The sequence below is a fragment of the Myxocyprinus asiaticus genome, chromosome 18 (genome assembly GCF_019703515.2).
Source record: "Myxocyprinus asiaticus isolate MX2 ecotype Aquarium Trade chromosome 18, UBuf_Myxa_2, whole genome shotgun sequence".
NCBI classification, from domain to species: Eukaryota; Metazoa; Chordata; class Actinopteri; order Cypriniformes; family Catostomidae; genus Myxocyprinus; species Myxocyprinus asiaticus.
The window spans coordinates 3335001-3350079 of record NC_059361.1 but is presented as its reverse complement, the minus strand read 5'-3'; the positions used below and the strand labels follow the sequence as shown (position 1 = coordinate 3350079).

Here is a 15079-nt window from a genome sequence, read left to right as displayed (position 1 = left end):
TTAAGAATCAGACAGATCCGGGCTTGTGACATGGTTGGCAGAAGCTTTCCATTCTTTAATGATTCAGTATAAACTTCTAGCAAAAGTGGAGCCAGTTCTGTAGCATAAGATTTGAAAAACTCAGCAGCAAAGCCGTCAGGCCCCGGAGCCTTGCATGTAGGCAAGGCCTTAATAACCTCGCCAAGCTCCTCCAAGGTTATCTCACAATCAAGAGATTTATTTTGCTCAGTCATCAGTTTAGGGAGATCTAATGGTTCCACAAAGTTTCTAATATCTTCATCAGTAGATGAAGACATGGAACCATAGAGATCAAAGTAGAATTCTTTAAAAGCATTATTAATATCAATGGCCGAGTTAAATATTTCACTACCAGCAGATTTCACTGAGGGAATGGTAGAAAAAGACTCTCTCTGCTTTATATATCTAGCCAAAAGTTTTCCTGCTTTGTTCCCCGACTATGACTGTCTTGCCCTGAATAACCAAAACTCCACTTTCCGCGACAAAATAGTATTATATCTGTATTTCAATCGGGTCAATTCTCTGAGACCATCAGACGACATTCAGTGCTTCAGCACTGCTTCGGCATTTTTTATATTTCCTTCCAACTCCACAAGTTCTCATGCTTTGGATTTTTTGGTGAATGAGGCATACTGTATGATCCGACCCCTAAGAACCGCCTTAAGTGCCTCCCAAGCCATGCCCACAGTGGATACAGAGGGCCAATTGGTCTCCATATAAACATTGTTTTCAGTCTTTAACATTTGTTGGAATTCAGGATTTTGCAAAACGGACACATTAAGGTGCCAACTATATGATTTCTTTTTCTCTGTATATGGCAACACCTCTAAACTCACCAGGGCATGGTCTGAAACTATTTCCATTGATTGGAAGATATTTCCAATTGAGCAATCAACAGATGAAATGAGGGATTTGGATATATATAAAAAAAGAATCTATTCTAGAATAAATCTTATGGACTGATGAAAAAAATTTATAGTCTCTACCAGATGGGTTCAAAAGTCTCCAAATATCTGTAAGACCAAGATTTTTACACATCCTGTGAAGCGTCAATGTTGCTCTAGGGGGTTTACACACTTTTGCTTCACTGTGATCAAGGACTGAGTCCATTAAAAGATTAAAGTCTCCTCCCAAAATTATATCATGAGGGGTGCCAGCGGCTTGCAACATCCCTTCAAGATCTATAAAAAAGCCCTGATCATCAGCGTTAGGTGTGTAAATATTAGCCAAAATCAACCTTTACCCTTGAATTTCAGCTAAAACAATAATGACTCTTCCTAATTTATCTTTAATCTGTTTGAGACATTTGAATGCAGATGTTTATTTACCAATATAATGACTCCCTTGCTCTTATTTGAGCCAGCACTAAAAAAACATGTCCACCCCATATCTTCCCAAATGTTCCCGCTTCCTGCGGGGAGAGATGTGTTTCTTGAAGAAACACTATATCTTATTTCTTACATTTAAGAAAAGTAATAACCTTCCTTCTTTTTATGGGTTGCCCCAACCCATTCACATTCCACGTGGAGAGAGATAGTACACTCATATTAACAACTGACATATTGATATAATAAAAAAATAAATAAACTGTGCGTCAAAAACAAAATTATACAGATCACATTCCCCATTAGTGAAACAATCAAACCCCAAACTTCCCCCCGAACAAAACAAACAAATAAAAGAAAAACGTGCGCATTAACCCCGCGCACGACAGCGCCAACCAGCGACAATCCCTCTAAACTCAAAAGGTCCATGAATGCCCACAAGCCCCCATGACAACTTTGCCATCGGATTGCACAATTTTGCCTCACAAATTTGTGAAGCAAAATTACATAACAGAAAATACTTTGTAAAATAACCCCCAGCCAAAAGGAAGAATGAACACAAAGAACATGTAGATTAATTCACAGAACTGTTTTAAAGGTGTGATCCTCCACAAAACAAATTCCAGCTGATATAAAACCGTTCAGATTCACGGATAGACAAACGAATGTTCAGTGAGCCAGCTGTTATGACTTCAGCGGATGACGTAATCATTCCAGTGTCCCGTAAACGGAACAAGCTCCAGCCGCTAGGTGGAGCCAACACAAAAAGAAAAAAAACCGACATCCCTGTTCCCCGGATGGTCAAGTCAATTCACTCGGAGGCCAAATAAAAGTATATACCAAGACTTACTCAATCCGTCAACTTTATAAAAGACATCCTTTGTGTGAGCATGTAGATATTTTGCGGTCATCTGTAGTGTCCACTCTTAAACTGGCCGGGAACTTCAATGCAAATGTAATCTTCCATCAATGCAAAAGCTTCTTTAAGGAAAGTGTTATTCTCAAAACAAACTCCAGCCGCTAGGTGAAGCCAATGCAAAAAGAAACCAAAATGTCGCCCAGCTTCCTCAAGAGTAAGTACAGCGAGTCGACCCACTCATGTGAGAAACTTCCAATGGTTTACTCACCCATTGATTCAATAAACGACACTGCCTGATTGGGACATGTAAATACTTTGCGACCGACCTTCATTTCTATTCTCAGCTTGGCCGGAAACATCAGAGCAAAAGTGATCTTTCACTGATGCATTCCCTGAACCGATCACGTTTCCCTCTTGTCGAACTTGCAAAGTCCGGGAACAAGAAAATATTATGATTCCTCCAAGAAAGCTTCCCTTTGCTCCTCGCCTGGCACAAAACGAGATCTTTATCGGATGACCTCAGAAATTTGGCCAGAATCGATCGGGGCCTTTCTCTCTCAGCAGATCTCCGAGCAGGGACTCTGTGAGCTCGCTCGATTTCCAGCTTGTGGCCTGTTATGTCGAGCAGACTCGGGAAGAGCTTGTCTAGGAATTTCACCATATCTCTGCCCTCCTCATGCTCAGGAATTCCAACAATTCTGATGTTATTCCTGCAGCTTCTATTCTCAAGATCTTCAAACTTTTCAAGAATACGTTCCAGATCAACTTTGGTCACAGGCGGATTAGCAGTTAATTCCCTCTTCGAAGACTCCAAATAATCGATTGTTTCTCAGCATCTGACACTCTTGTAACTAACTCAGAGAATTTTGTTTCCATCGCCGTAATCGATATTACAGCGAGATCCTCCAAGTCAGCAAGAACCTTCGTCATCATCACCGACATGTTGGACAACTGACGCTGGATCTCCTCTTTCGCCGTGCCATCCAAATGGAGTCCCCGGTCTGTAGGCCTGTCTGGGCTTTCATTCTGAACACGTAAGTGTCTTTTAATGTCTCCAGAGCCCAAAGATTTTGACTTCTTTGCCATGTTTTGCATCAGAGAGCAATTGTGTAACTGGGTGTATCGAATTTTACCAGATTATAACATGAGAATAATTAAAACTTTAGCAAAGTGCGCAGAGCTCATCGTTCACACGTCTGCTTCTTGCATGGCGTCACGTGACCTCCAACAAAACACAGTTTATGAATGTGACATCCAACTGTTGCAAGACTTGAGCATTTCGCTGGTTATTTTAAGGGAACTTTTTAGTGGGCATGTCTTGTAGTAGTCTTCTCAATGTGTGTTTTCTAAGTGTAATCCCTTATCTATAACTAATAATTAATAAGAACAAATTCTTAAATAATAATAAAGAAAAAAAACACTTTCGGTTTTCGCCCCAGTGTGTCCAGAATTTTCTATTTTGGCAAAAAAAAAAAAAAAAAAGGTTGGTGCATCAATAGTATCAAGATGTGCAATTTTATGAAGTTGTAGGTTTTCCCAATACTGGCGCACTGTTTTATTACATGCATTTTCCCATCCCCAGTAAAGTACATACTTTTGCATAGAAGTATGCAAAATGTGGTGCAGTCATTGAGAAGTGTACGAGGTAGAGGAAACAGAGACAAGGAAAGGTACCAGAGTGACAAAGTAGAGTTGGAAGGATGCACATGTAACAGATTTATAGCTGAGATGTTGTGTGTGTAGAAAGTGTGTTTGTATAAGTGTGTGTGTGACAGAGAAAGCAAGGGGTCGGTACGTGTAATTTAACACTGTTTATCCTCTACATTCCATTTCCTCCTCTCTGTCTCCGTTCCCAGGGTTCACACCCCCATCTCTCTCTCACTCTTGGATCATGTGCTCATGTGGGAAGGAGAGTTTGATATATGCCACAAATTGGATCTGCTTTCAGTCTGCAGTGACACACTGATAGAGAATTTGAGAGAGTGTGTGTGTGTGTGTGTGTGTGTGTGTGTGTGTGTGAAAAAGGTCACTGGAAGTTGATTCATTCATTCAAACGAACTCTTACCTTGTGAAGTCTCCTTTAGCTTCCTGTGGGAGACAGAAAACTACATATTTTAGTATCAGTAATGAGTGCTGCTGGTAAACGAGAGGCTTGCATAGATTGCATGCTCTGATATGCAGAACTGTGTGTGTGTCTCAGTGGGGGATGAAGTCTCTGCCATCTGGACTGAATCCTCTAAAAGGTCAAACACACATAACATACCTGATACTACTCCACCTGGATCACACAGAGTCATAAAGGAAAGCCATATTTCTCAACAGCATTTTACATGTTTGGATAACTTACAGAACAAAGGAAACGTTCTGTTTTTGATTTAAAATAAAGCACCATGTCGGGCTGATATATTGTAGTGACCTGGACATGACTCTATAACCTACACAAAGAAGTACATTAAGTTTCACTGAAGTGTCATTCAGTTTTTAATAACCTCTAACGCGAAGTATGAGCATAAAGAACTAATTACATTATTTATTATATTTACACACACAGAAGTACATTTACACACAAAATGACGTTACTGATGACCTCACCTGTAGGATGTAGGAGGCCAGTTCAAACACCACCTCACTGTCCACCTCTATGAGCTCCTAGACAAAGAGCATGCGAGAGAGAGAGAGACAAATAGATAGAGAGAGGATCACGGATTACAGCAGACAGAACACCAGAGCATCTTCACCAATCTATGTATTATCTCATCTCTTTCTTCTGCAATGGTCTGATCTGTTTACTTATCACTGAAGGGTCTATCTAAATCAGTTCAGTTATTTCCTGAGTATTCAACTGCAGTACTGAAGTGTACGGGGTCTTTATGACTTTAATGACCAAGTCAAACTGAGCGTTTAATTGCCTTAGCTGAACACACCGGGACAAGAATTCCAGGAATGTCTCACACACACATTACTGGAATGACATTGGAAACCTGACTCTTAAGTATAATGTGAGCAATAAACAAAGGTGAGAATGAGTGGTATGTGATCAGTGAGCAGTGAATTTGCACCTGGTTTCCTTTTATATTATCTTTTAAGTCTTCACATGCTATTGGAATTATCCTACTTCCCACAGAAGTCATTATTTAAGAGTATGTCACATACAAGTGCTTTGTTGTTGGAAAGAATAGGAAACATGGAGGACGTTCTTGGGGAACTCTTTTATAGTTACAAAAAAAAGGATGTGAACCCTTTGGAATTACCACAGCATCACGAAGGAAGCCGCTGCTTTCCAACAAAAACATTGCTGCACGCCTGAAATTTGCCAAACACCAGCTTGACACTCCACGACGCTACTGGGAAAATGTTTAGTGGACTGATGAAACTAAGGTTGAATTGTTTGGGAAGAATACACCGCAAAAAGGGTACTGCATACCAACATAAAACATCATCCCAATGGTGAAGTACGGTGGAGGGAGCATCATGATTTGGTGCTGCTTTGGTGCTTCTGGGCCTGGACCGCTGATGATGCTCAGAATAGCATCGTCAGAGATGATATTGTACAGAGCGGTCATCTGAGTTACCGTAGACTTTGTCAGTTCAAATCAGTCTGGCCATTCTCTGCTGACCTCTCTCATCAACAAGGCGTTTCCATCTGCAGAACTGCCGCTCACTGGATGTTTTTTGTTTTTGGCACCATTCTGAGTAAATTCTAGAGACTGTTGTGTGTGAAAATCCCAGGAGATCAGCAGTTACAGAAATACTCAAACCAGCCCGTCTGGCACCAACAATCATGCCACTGAGATCAAATTTTTCCCCATTCTGATGGTTGATGTGAACATTAACTGAAGCTCCTGACCCGTATCTGCATGATTTTATGCACTGCACTGCTGCCACATGATTGGCTGATTAGATAATTGCATGGATGATTGTTGGTGCCAGATGGGCTGGTTTGAGTATTTCTGTAACTGCTGATCTCCTGGGATTTTCACATACAACAGTCTCTAGAATTTACTCTGAATAGTGCCAAAAACAAAAAACATCCAGTGAACGGCAGTTTTGTGGATGGAAACGCCTTGTTGATGAGAGAGGTCAGGTTGTGGCTTATATGTCAGTAAACTTGCTGACGATAATGGAATTTTGGTAAAACACATACTATTTTCTCTGTGTAAAAAATTTACAATATGCATAAAATCGTTAAGAAGGTAACTACATGGGGGCCTGGGTAGCTCAGAGGTAAAAGACGCTGGCTACCACCCCTGGAGTTTGCTAGTTCACGAGTTCGAATCCAGGGCGTGCTGAGTGACTCCAGCCAGGTCTCCTAAGCAACCAAATTGGCCCGGTTGCTAGGGAGGGTAGAGTCACATGGGGTAACCTCCTCGTGGTCGCTATAATGTGGTTCGTTCTCAGTGGGGCATGTGGTGAGTTGAGCGCAGATGCCGCGGTGGGTGGCATGAAGCCTCCACACACACTATGTCTCCGTGGCAACACGTTCAACAAGCCACGTGATAAGATGCGCAGATTGACGGTCTCAGATGCAGAGGCAACTGGGATTCATCCTCCGCCACCCGGATTGAGGCAAGTCATTATGCCACCACGAGGACTTAAAAAAAGCATTCCAAATTGGGTAAAAAAAAAAAAAAAAGTAGCTGCATTTAGAAAAATGAATAAAACCCATAATTCACTATTGATAAATACTCTCCTTCGCCATGTTGAAAGTTTATGTCTCCTGCCATCTCGGGTATCAAAATTATCTCAAGAGATTCCCAGTCAATTTTTCGACTTCCAAGTAGGAAACTCGTATTTACAATCATTCCAATATCATGTGAAGGCAACAGTAATGAATTATCTTTTTTGTAAACACTTCTGGTATTTTGAAATAGGTAGAATATGTTTGCAAGAAAAAAAATGGATTTCTGTTAATATTAACATCTTAAAACAGCAGGCAAAAAATAATGATTATCTTGCATTTTTTATGAGATTTATAAATGATGTGAAACCGGTCCTATCTTAATTTCAAATGATGTGAATGCAGGCTTCTCCACATGTCACTATGGGGTAGTAGCTGAAAACGCCCTCTAGTGGTAGAACACTCACACTACAAAAACGTTCCCCAAATTACACCTGTTGACCCTCCCATAAATAAATCAGCAGATTAATGAAGAATATAGTCACCTGTGGCTGGAGACATTTACCTTTGATATTTAAAGTCATAAAATCAGCCATAGATTCCAATGAGGCTCAAACAGGGATTCCACTTTCTAAGTTACAGTTCATCTGCCCTAATTCATGTATGCTGCACTGCTTTGATAAGACTTTACCTTATAGATGCAGGACTTTGCATTGAGGAAGAACAGCTCTATTGTGGCATTGTCCTTCAGATAAGAGATACTCTCTATGTAGAACCTGAAGGACAACAAGATATCACACACATTAAAATATGGCTACAGTTTAAAAACAGCTGTTAAATTAAGACACAAGTATTATATCACATTGCTGGGTTTCAGGATGCAGTTACACATGCAGATTCATAGACCAACCAGCAGAGGGCATCATAAACACTCATTTATCCATTCTTGACTCCTCCTTCCCTATCAAAACCTACAACAATAAAACAATTCCTATTGTGCAAGCACTCTGCACATTTAGCACTCAGATTAGGGTTAGTGGGAACTATAACAAACAAACACATGAATAACAGGGTTCCCACTCTTTTCAAGCCACAGTTTTCCAGGACGTTTTATGTGACGGGTGTGATATTTAAGCAAAAACACAAGAGAGGTCATGACGTGTGTGATGGTTAATAGATGGTTATTTTATCTGAACTTCCGTATTCGACAACTTAATTAAATGTTATCATCAAAATGGTGTCTAATCAAATTAATTCAAAAAAGTCTGCATACCCTTAGTTCTTAATACTGTGTATTGCCCCCTTTAGCATCAATGACAGCGTGCAGTCTTTTGTAATAGTTGTCTATGAGGCCCCAAATTCTTGCAGGTGGTATAGCTGCCCATTCGTCTTGGCAAAATGCCTCCAGGTCACGCAAAGTCTTTGGTCGTCTTGCATGAACCGCACGTTTGAGATCTCCCCAGAGTGGCTCGATGATATTAAGGTCAGGAGACTGTGATGGCCACTCCAGAACCTTCACCTTTTTCTGCTGTAACCACTGGAGGGTCAACTTGGCCTTGTGCTTAGGGTCATTGTCATGCTGGATAGTCCAAGTGCGTCCCATGCGCAGCTTTCGTGCAGAAGAATGCAAATTGTCTGCCAGTATTTTCTGATAACATGCTGCATTCATCTTGCCATCAATTTTCACAAGATTCCCCGTGCCTTTAGAGCTCACACTCCCCCAAAACATCAGTGAGCCACCACCATGCTTCACAGTGGGGATGGTATTCTTTTCACTATAGGCCTTGTTGACCCCTCTCCAAACATAGCGCTTATGGTTGTGACCATAAAGCTCAATTTTGGTCTCGTCACTCCAAATTACAGTGTGCCAGAAGCTGTGAGGCGTGTCAAGGTGTTGTCGGGCATATTGTAACCGGGCTTTTTTGTGGCATTGGCACAGTAATGGCTTCTTTCTGGCAACTCGACCATGCAGCTCATTTTTGTTCAAGTATCGTCATATTGTGCTCCTTGAAACAACCACACCATCTTTTTCCAGAGCAGTCTGTATTTCTCCTGAGGTTACCTGTGGGTTTTTCTTTGTATCCCGAACAATCCTTCTGGCAGTTGTGGCTGAAATCTTTCTTGGTCTACCTGACCTTGGCTTGGTATCAAGAGATCCCCAAATTTTCCACTTCTTAAGTGATTGAACAGTACTGACTGGCATTTTCAAGACTTTGGATATCTTTTTATATCCTTTTCCATCTTTATATAGTTCCATTACCTTGTTACGCAGGTCTTTTGACAGTTCTTTTCTGCTCCCCATGACTCAGTGTCTAGCCTGCTCAGTGCATCCACGTGAGAGCTAACAAACTCATTGACTATTTATACACAGACACTAATTGCAATTTAAAAAGCCACAGGTGTGGGAAATTAACCTTTAATTGCCATTTAAACCTGTGTGTGTCATCTTGTGTGTCTGTAACAAGGCCAAACATTCAAGGGTATGTAAACTTTTGATCAGGGCCATTTGGGTGATTTCTGTTATCATTATGATTTGAAAAGGAGCCAAACAAATATGTGATAATAAATGGCTTCATATGATCACAATCCTTAAATAAAAGACAGTTTTTTTGCATGATCAGTCATATTTTCAAATCAATGCCAAAATTCCACAATTTCTGCCAGGATATGCAAACTTTTGAGCACAACTGTATATAGTCTGTATGTGCTGCATGCTTCAGAACGCTCTGGTCTCTGTCATCTGCTAAACACACACAGAGCGCGCGTGATGATCATGATGTTTTCAGTGTATGAGCTGCCTGCTTCACACATTCATTATGAAGCATGCAGCACATGCAGATTATATATTTATTTAATTAAATAGTAGCCTTTTGTGGTTTAATGGACCCTTTTCACAGACTGTGATGATGCGTTTCCATATTATTTACCAGTGTTTCCGACAATCGTCATTGTCTTAAGTTTACAACTCAAATGTTTCTGTAGTTAATATCCCGAGTCTGGATCGTTACTTGCTTTTGTACATGTAACAAAAACCTGTTAAGTCAAACCTTCACAGTCAAAGAGTTTTATTAGACTAAAATATTTTCCAGGAAAAATTATTATATCAGGTTCTACCCTGAAATTTAAATGGTGTTGGTCGGGTCTTGTTTACAGGCCCAGTTCAGGTTTCCGTTAAATTCCCCTGCAGACCTATAATACATAAAAGCCATGATCATGTCTTTGAACATACAAAGAGGCATACAATGAACTCAAAATGAAGCCTACAACACATGATGCATGAAGACACGTGCTTAAGAGTCCATGATTGGCTGACAGCGAGTCAAGTGTTTTAGAGAGAGACAGAGACACAGAAAAAGAGGATAGGAGAGAGAGAGAGAGAGAGAGAAAGAGAGAGAGAGAGTGAAAGCGAGAGAGATTAAAGTGATTAAAACTGTATTGACAGCTGGTTTAATTTGAGATGTGAGTGAGTCCGAGTCTTACACACATGAAAGACTTCAGCTCTCTCTAATCAATAGCCCAATCACGGGTAGAGAAATAGATATCATGCTCACATACACACACACAAACTGATGTACAGAAGTCAACATGCATGCATTAAAGCTGTTCCTTTAAACAGCACTGACATGCAATAGCTCATGCAGAAGATGCATGCAGCAATTAAAGCCTTTATTTGTGTCAGTGTGTGCGTGTGACCCAGAAAAGGGAAATCAAATTGATTAAAGTAGAATAGACTGACAGAAAAGCAATCAAAATGTGTCCTAACAAACGGGTGAAATGCTGGACTTCTTTAATGCTGAACTTGAAACCAATAAACCAGCATCCACCCACAGTAAGTGTGGTAATGTACGACTGTGCGCTGATCGCGATGCGATTGATGCACACAATAAAATACCGTGCGGAAGCACACAAACAAGCCTACTTTAACTCCCTCTCTATCAGAAAACACAAATACACACATGCAATAAATATACTGCCCTATTCTTTGTGTAGGTAATATAAATAAATATATTATGCTCAGCAAGTGACGCTCAAATTGATGGGGGTGTTAATGAGGAAAACGGTAGATTCTGATTGGCTGCGTCTTTGCTAGCTGCCAGTGAGCTGTCGTTTACTGACTGAATATTTTTATTATATTATGCACTAGTAAAATAATAATAAATAAATAAATAATAAATACATTTCTTCACTTTCACACATTATTTTAATGCTCTTTGATTAAACCCACGAGCCCTTGTTTCTCATGAAGCAAAACCTCTGAGATTTCGTTTCATCATTTTATCACTCCACAAAAATAGAGTAAACGTGAATCTCCTCTGTGTCACTGTGTGTCATTAACACTGCATGTATGAACCAGGAACATTTGCCATTACACGATCGTTGAAAGTGTAACCAGAGTGCTTTGCGTTCACTATCGAAGTTTAAACTTGTTGGTTCATATTTTCGAGGGAGTTTGGTGCGCGCGCATCAGAGCACTTCACCCACTCTTTCAGGACAGGAGCTGGCTGACGTCCGCGGTGTGGCCCAGTGATGCTCGGACTCGGATTTCAACTGAATGACACACAAATGCGCCATTCATGGCATTTATACACTATATTCGCTTACAATTCCCTTATTTGGGCATTATAAAGTGACTGGAATTTGAGGCTACGTCTACATTAATCCGGATACATTTGAAAACGGCGTTTTCCTTTCAAAACTCTCTCTCCGTCCACACTAGCGTTTTCAAGTGTTTTCCAAAAGTTGCTCATCCACACTGAAACGTCTGAAAACGCTTATGTCCCTGTACTGCACGGGTAAAATGTAAGACGCTTCGACATGCGTCATTTCCGTCAGGCGTTTATTTATTTTCCGCCTCTTTGAAACGTCACAGTAATGTACGGTCTGAAACGCAACTGTCCTCGCGTTCCGCCGCTGATCAACTACTGCGAGTAAACATCCCGTCTCCTTTGAAGTATGTACAAACTGACATTAATCTTTAACAATGCAATCAAACCGAAGAGTAGCCATAACAACTGCGATACAACGTCGTCCACCATCTTGTTTTGGACTGAATGGGTCACGTGACTGTGTCACATGACTAAAAATGCGTCATCGTTTTCGAAAGCATCCGTTTTCACAGTACACACTACAACGCGAAAACAGCATTTTCAAATTTATCCACTTTGAAGTGCGTTTTCAAAAAGCTCAGTTTTCGCGGACAAAAACGCCGTCTCAGTGTGGACAGAAGGTCAAAATGGAGAGAAAAAGATGCGTTTTCAAACGAAAACATATTAGTGTGGACAAGGCCTGAATGCCCAATTATCGCGGATGTCTCATCAAATATCGGACAGTTTTTTAATAATCGCGACAGGCCTTAAAAGGCCCCTAGGGGGGGTTATAGTGATCCTCGCGTTCGGTTCCAGTCTGTTGTGTTCCGTCTGATTGAACAGCCCCTGACCTGTGCTCATAGTCTGAGCCGCTTCACCACCGAGTTCAGCCGAATACCACTGCTATCTGTGAATATTGCTACTCTACATACAACTGTACTGAATACAAAACAATGAGGTATTTCACTGTTATTATGAAGCTTGAGTCGGGGGTAGTATGCTGTTGCATCAGTGCAAGTGTAACACCATGTGAACTGTCTATTAAAGCGTTTACCCACTCATTTTTCTTGAAATGAAATGCTCTTTTTTAACAGCCAGGAATATTATTTGCAATAATGTAACGGTGCTGTACGGTTTATGTATTTAATGCGCCCTCTTGTGGACTAAAGAAACAACGTCAATTTAAAAATCAGCTGACTTTAAAATTCTAATATTATTCAATTTTTGAAAATATTTAAGGTAAAAATTCAAACTTAGTTTCTCTGCCCAGCTGACAGCCCTACAACCGAGACGCTCCAAAAGTGTCCGTCTGATGCAGGTAAACATTGACGAGTCCATAAACAAGCCCTTAAGACTTATTGACGAATTCAGTTGCAAAATGGATTGCTGTGAACTGTAGACCAATGACAGGCTTATGTTCAATAATATGGAAATAAACAATATATTGCATTCTAAAGCAACTTTTTATATTGTCTTTTTTAATGCTTTACTTGTGTGCCAAAATAATGTAATGCATTTTAATTGTCAGTATTATTATTTTTTTAATAATATATATATTTATGCAAATATGTATGCGATTAATTGCGATTAATTCGATTAATTAATCGATATACCATGTCATTAATTTAATTACACATTTTAATCGATTAACATAATATATATATTCAGTTTAATTCATCATTGAAATTTCTATCAATCACAATTCGACGAACCCCTGGTTGGGAAACCCTTACCTACAAAAGGCAATCATAGGCATATTTGAACATCCAATTTAATGCCCAAAAATACAGTGCAGATTGTAAGTTCACTAAGTTTTGAAACACAGTATTTGTGTCATTTGTTGCAGCTGTACTCACCTAACGCAGAAGAAAAGCACAATGGGTCCAGATTTCTTGGGAAATTCATGTTCCAGAACACGCCGATCCAGCTGCAACCAGCTGAAATGACCCCTGTAACACAGCCCAAGAGAAATGACTGATAGGATCACTAAAATCAACCGGAAGTATGTTGCAATATCGTACAATATCTCATTCACAGTGCTTTATAACGTCATACAATGTCCTGAGAATAATGAACCACAAGAGGGTCATTTTACGTCCAGGATGTCATCATACATCATACTACTTTCATGCATTACTGAAATGAAAGAAATGTGTGGATGTTCCACTGAATATTTTACAGACAAATTAGCTATGAACGGAAACAAACAAGCGATGACACAATGCTTTAAATTGTATTTGTATAAGAAAATTACAGCATTGTGCCTGTGCATTTGTTTCTGACAGTGAAATGCATCTATGTGACTATTTGCATGTTGTCCCTGGCGACTGGAAACTGTCATGCCCTTGTTAGGAAAGATGTCCAGCAGGGGGTCAAAAGTCACCAGACAACATTTCAAATTCTTTCAAAAAACAAATAACATTGTCCCTTGAGCACTCCAGCTGAGAGAGCAGGCGAGATGCTGCTCTTCATTGTGAGTGTGTGTGTCTCAAGGAAATCATGGGAAGATACATCTAACAAATGCGCACAGCAGTAGGTCACACTGTGAACGACTAAATGAAGGGATGGTTGTTGAAGAAAGTGAAGAGGAGAGAAAGAGGGAAGCCAATCATCTCCCAGTGGAAATATCACAGCATGTTCTCTCATCCAAAGTCAGCGAGCTTCAGTACTCATGCTGTATACAGATTAGACCTTCATCTGACACCATGACAGCAGTGTTGTTTGATGTGTAGGCTGCATTGAGATGTCACATAGGTCACATAAACTACAACACATAGAGACTGTTTCACCTAGATATCATATAGAGACTGTGTCTGTTCCCCAAACTACCAAACACAAACCCCTCCCTCCCATTTAGAAAAAAACTGATTAAGGTCAAACTTGAAAAAAAAAGAAAAAGAAGAAGAAGATAAACATTATATAAAGGTAGGGCTACTAATCATTAGATCTCTTTCTATCAAAGCACTAACTGAAAATGAAATTATTACAGATCATAGTTTGGATGTGCTCTGTTTGACTGAAACCTGGCTTAAACCGGATTAATATATTAGTTTAAATAAATCTACTGCCCCAGGTTATTGTTATAAACATGAGTCTTGTCTGAAGGGTCGAGAAGGAGGTGTTGCTACAATTTACAGTAAAGTTTTTGGTGTTACTCAGAGGACAGGATATACGTTTAAGTCTTTTGAACTACTAATGTTTAATGTGACACTGCCATATATAAATAGAAAATCTCTGTCGTCTTTTGCCCTTGCTACAGTATATAGATCACCTGAGCCGTATTCTGATTTCCTTGGTGAATTTGCAGTTTTCTATCAGATCTAGTAGTTACTGTAGATAGAGCTTTTTAAGTTGGTGACTTCAACATTCAGATAGATAATGAAAATGACACATTGGGATTAGCATTTATCGATATTCGCAACTCTCTTGGAGTCAGACATAATGTGACAGGATCAACTCATCGCCATAATCATATGCTAGGTTTAATTCTGTCATATGTAGTTGATAATGATACTATAGAAATTCTGCCGCAGAGCGATGACATCTCAGATCATTACCTCGTCTCTTGTTTGTTGCAATCAGCTAATGTCACTCAGTCTACACCACGCTATCGTTCAGCTAGAACTATTCTTTCAACCACTACAGATAGCTTAATTAATAATCTTCCAGAATT

The 15079-nt window shown here is 39.9% G+C and overlaps 1 protein-coding gene across 9 annotated transcripts in view; it reads right to left on the bottom strand.

Moving 5' to 3' along the window:
* LOC127455875 (FERM domain-containing protein 4A-like) overlaps window positions 1–15079 on the bottom strand; it is a 239314-nt gene that overhangs the window by 47253 nt on the left and 176982 nt on the right. For all 9 annotated transcript variants that reach the window (XM_051724022.1, XM_051724023.1, XM_051724021.1 and 6 more), the window contains exons 4-7: window positions 13263–13355; window positions 7512–7596; window positions 4795–4851; window positions 4268–4290 (exon numbers count right to left, since the gene is read on the bottom strand). In XM_051724022.1, the coding sequence (XP_051579982.1) occupies window positions 4268–4290; window positions 4795–4851; window positions 7512–7596; window positions 13263–13355 (258 nt within the window). The remainder of the gene's footprint in view (window positions 1–4267; window positions 4291–4794; window positions 4852–7511; window positions 7597–13262; window positions 13356–15079) is intronic.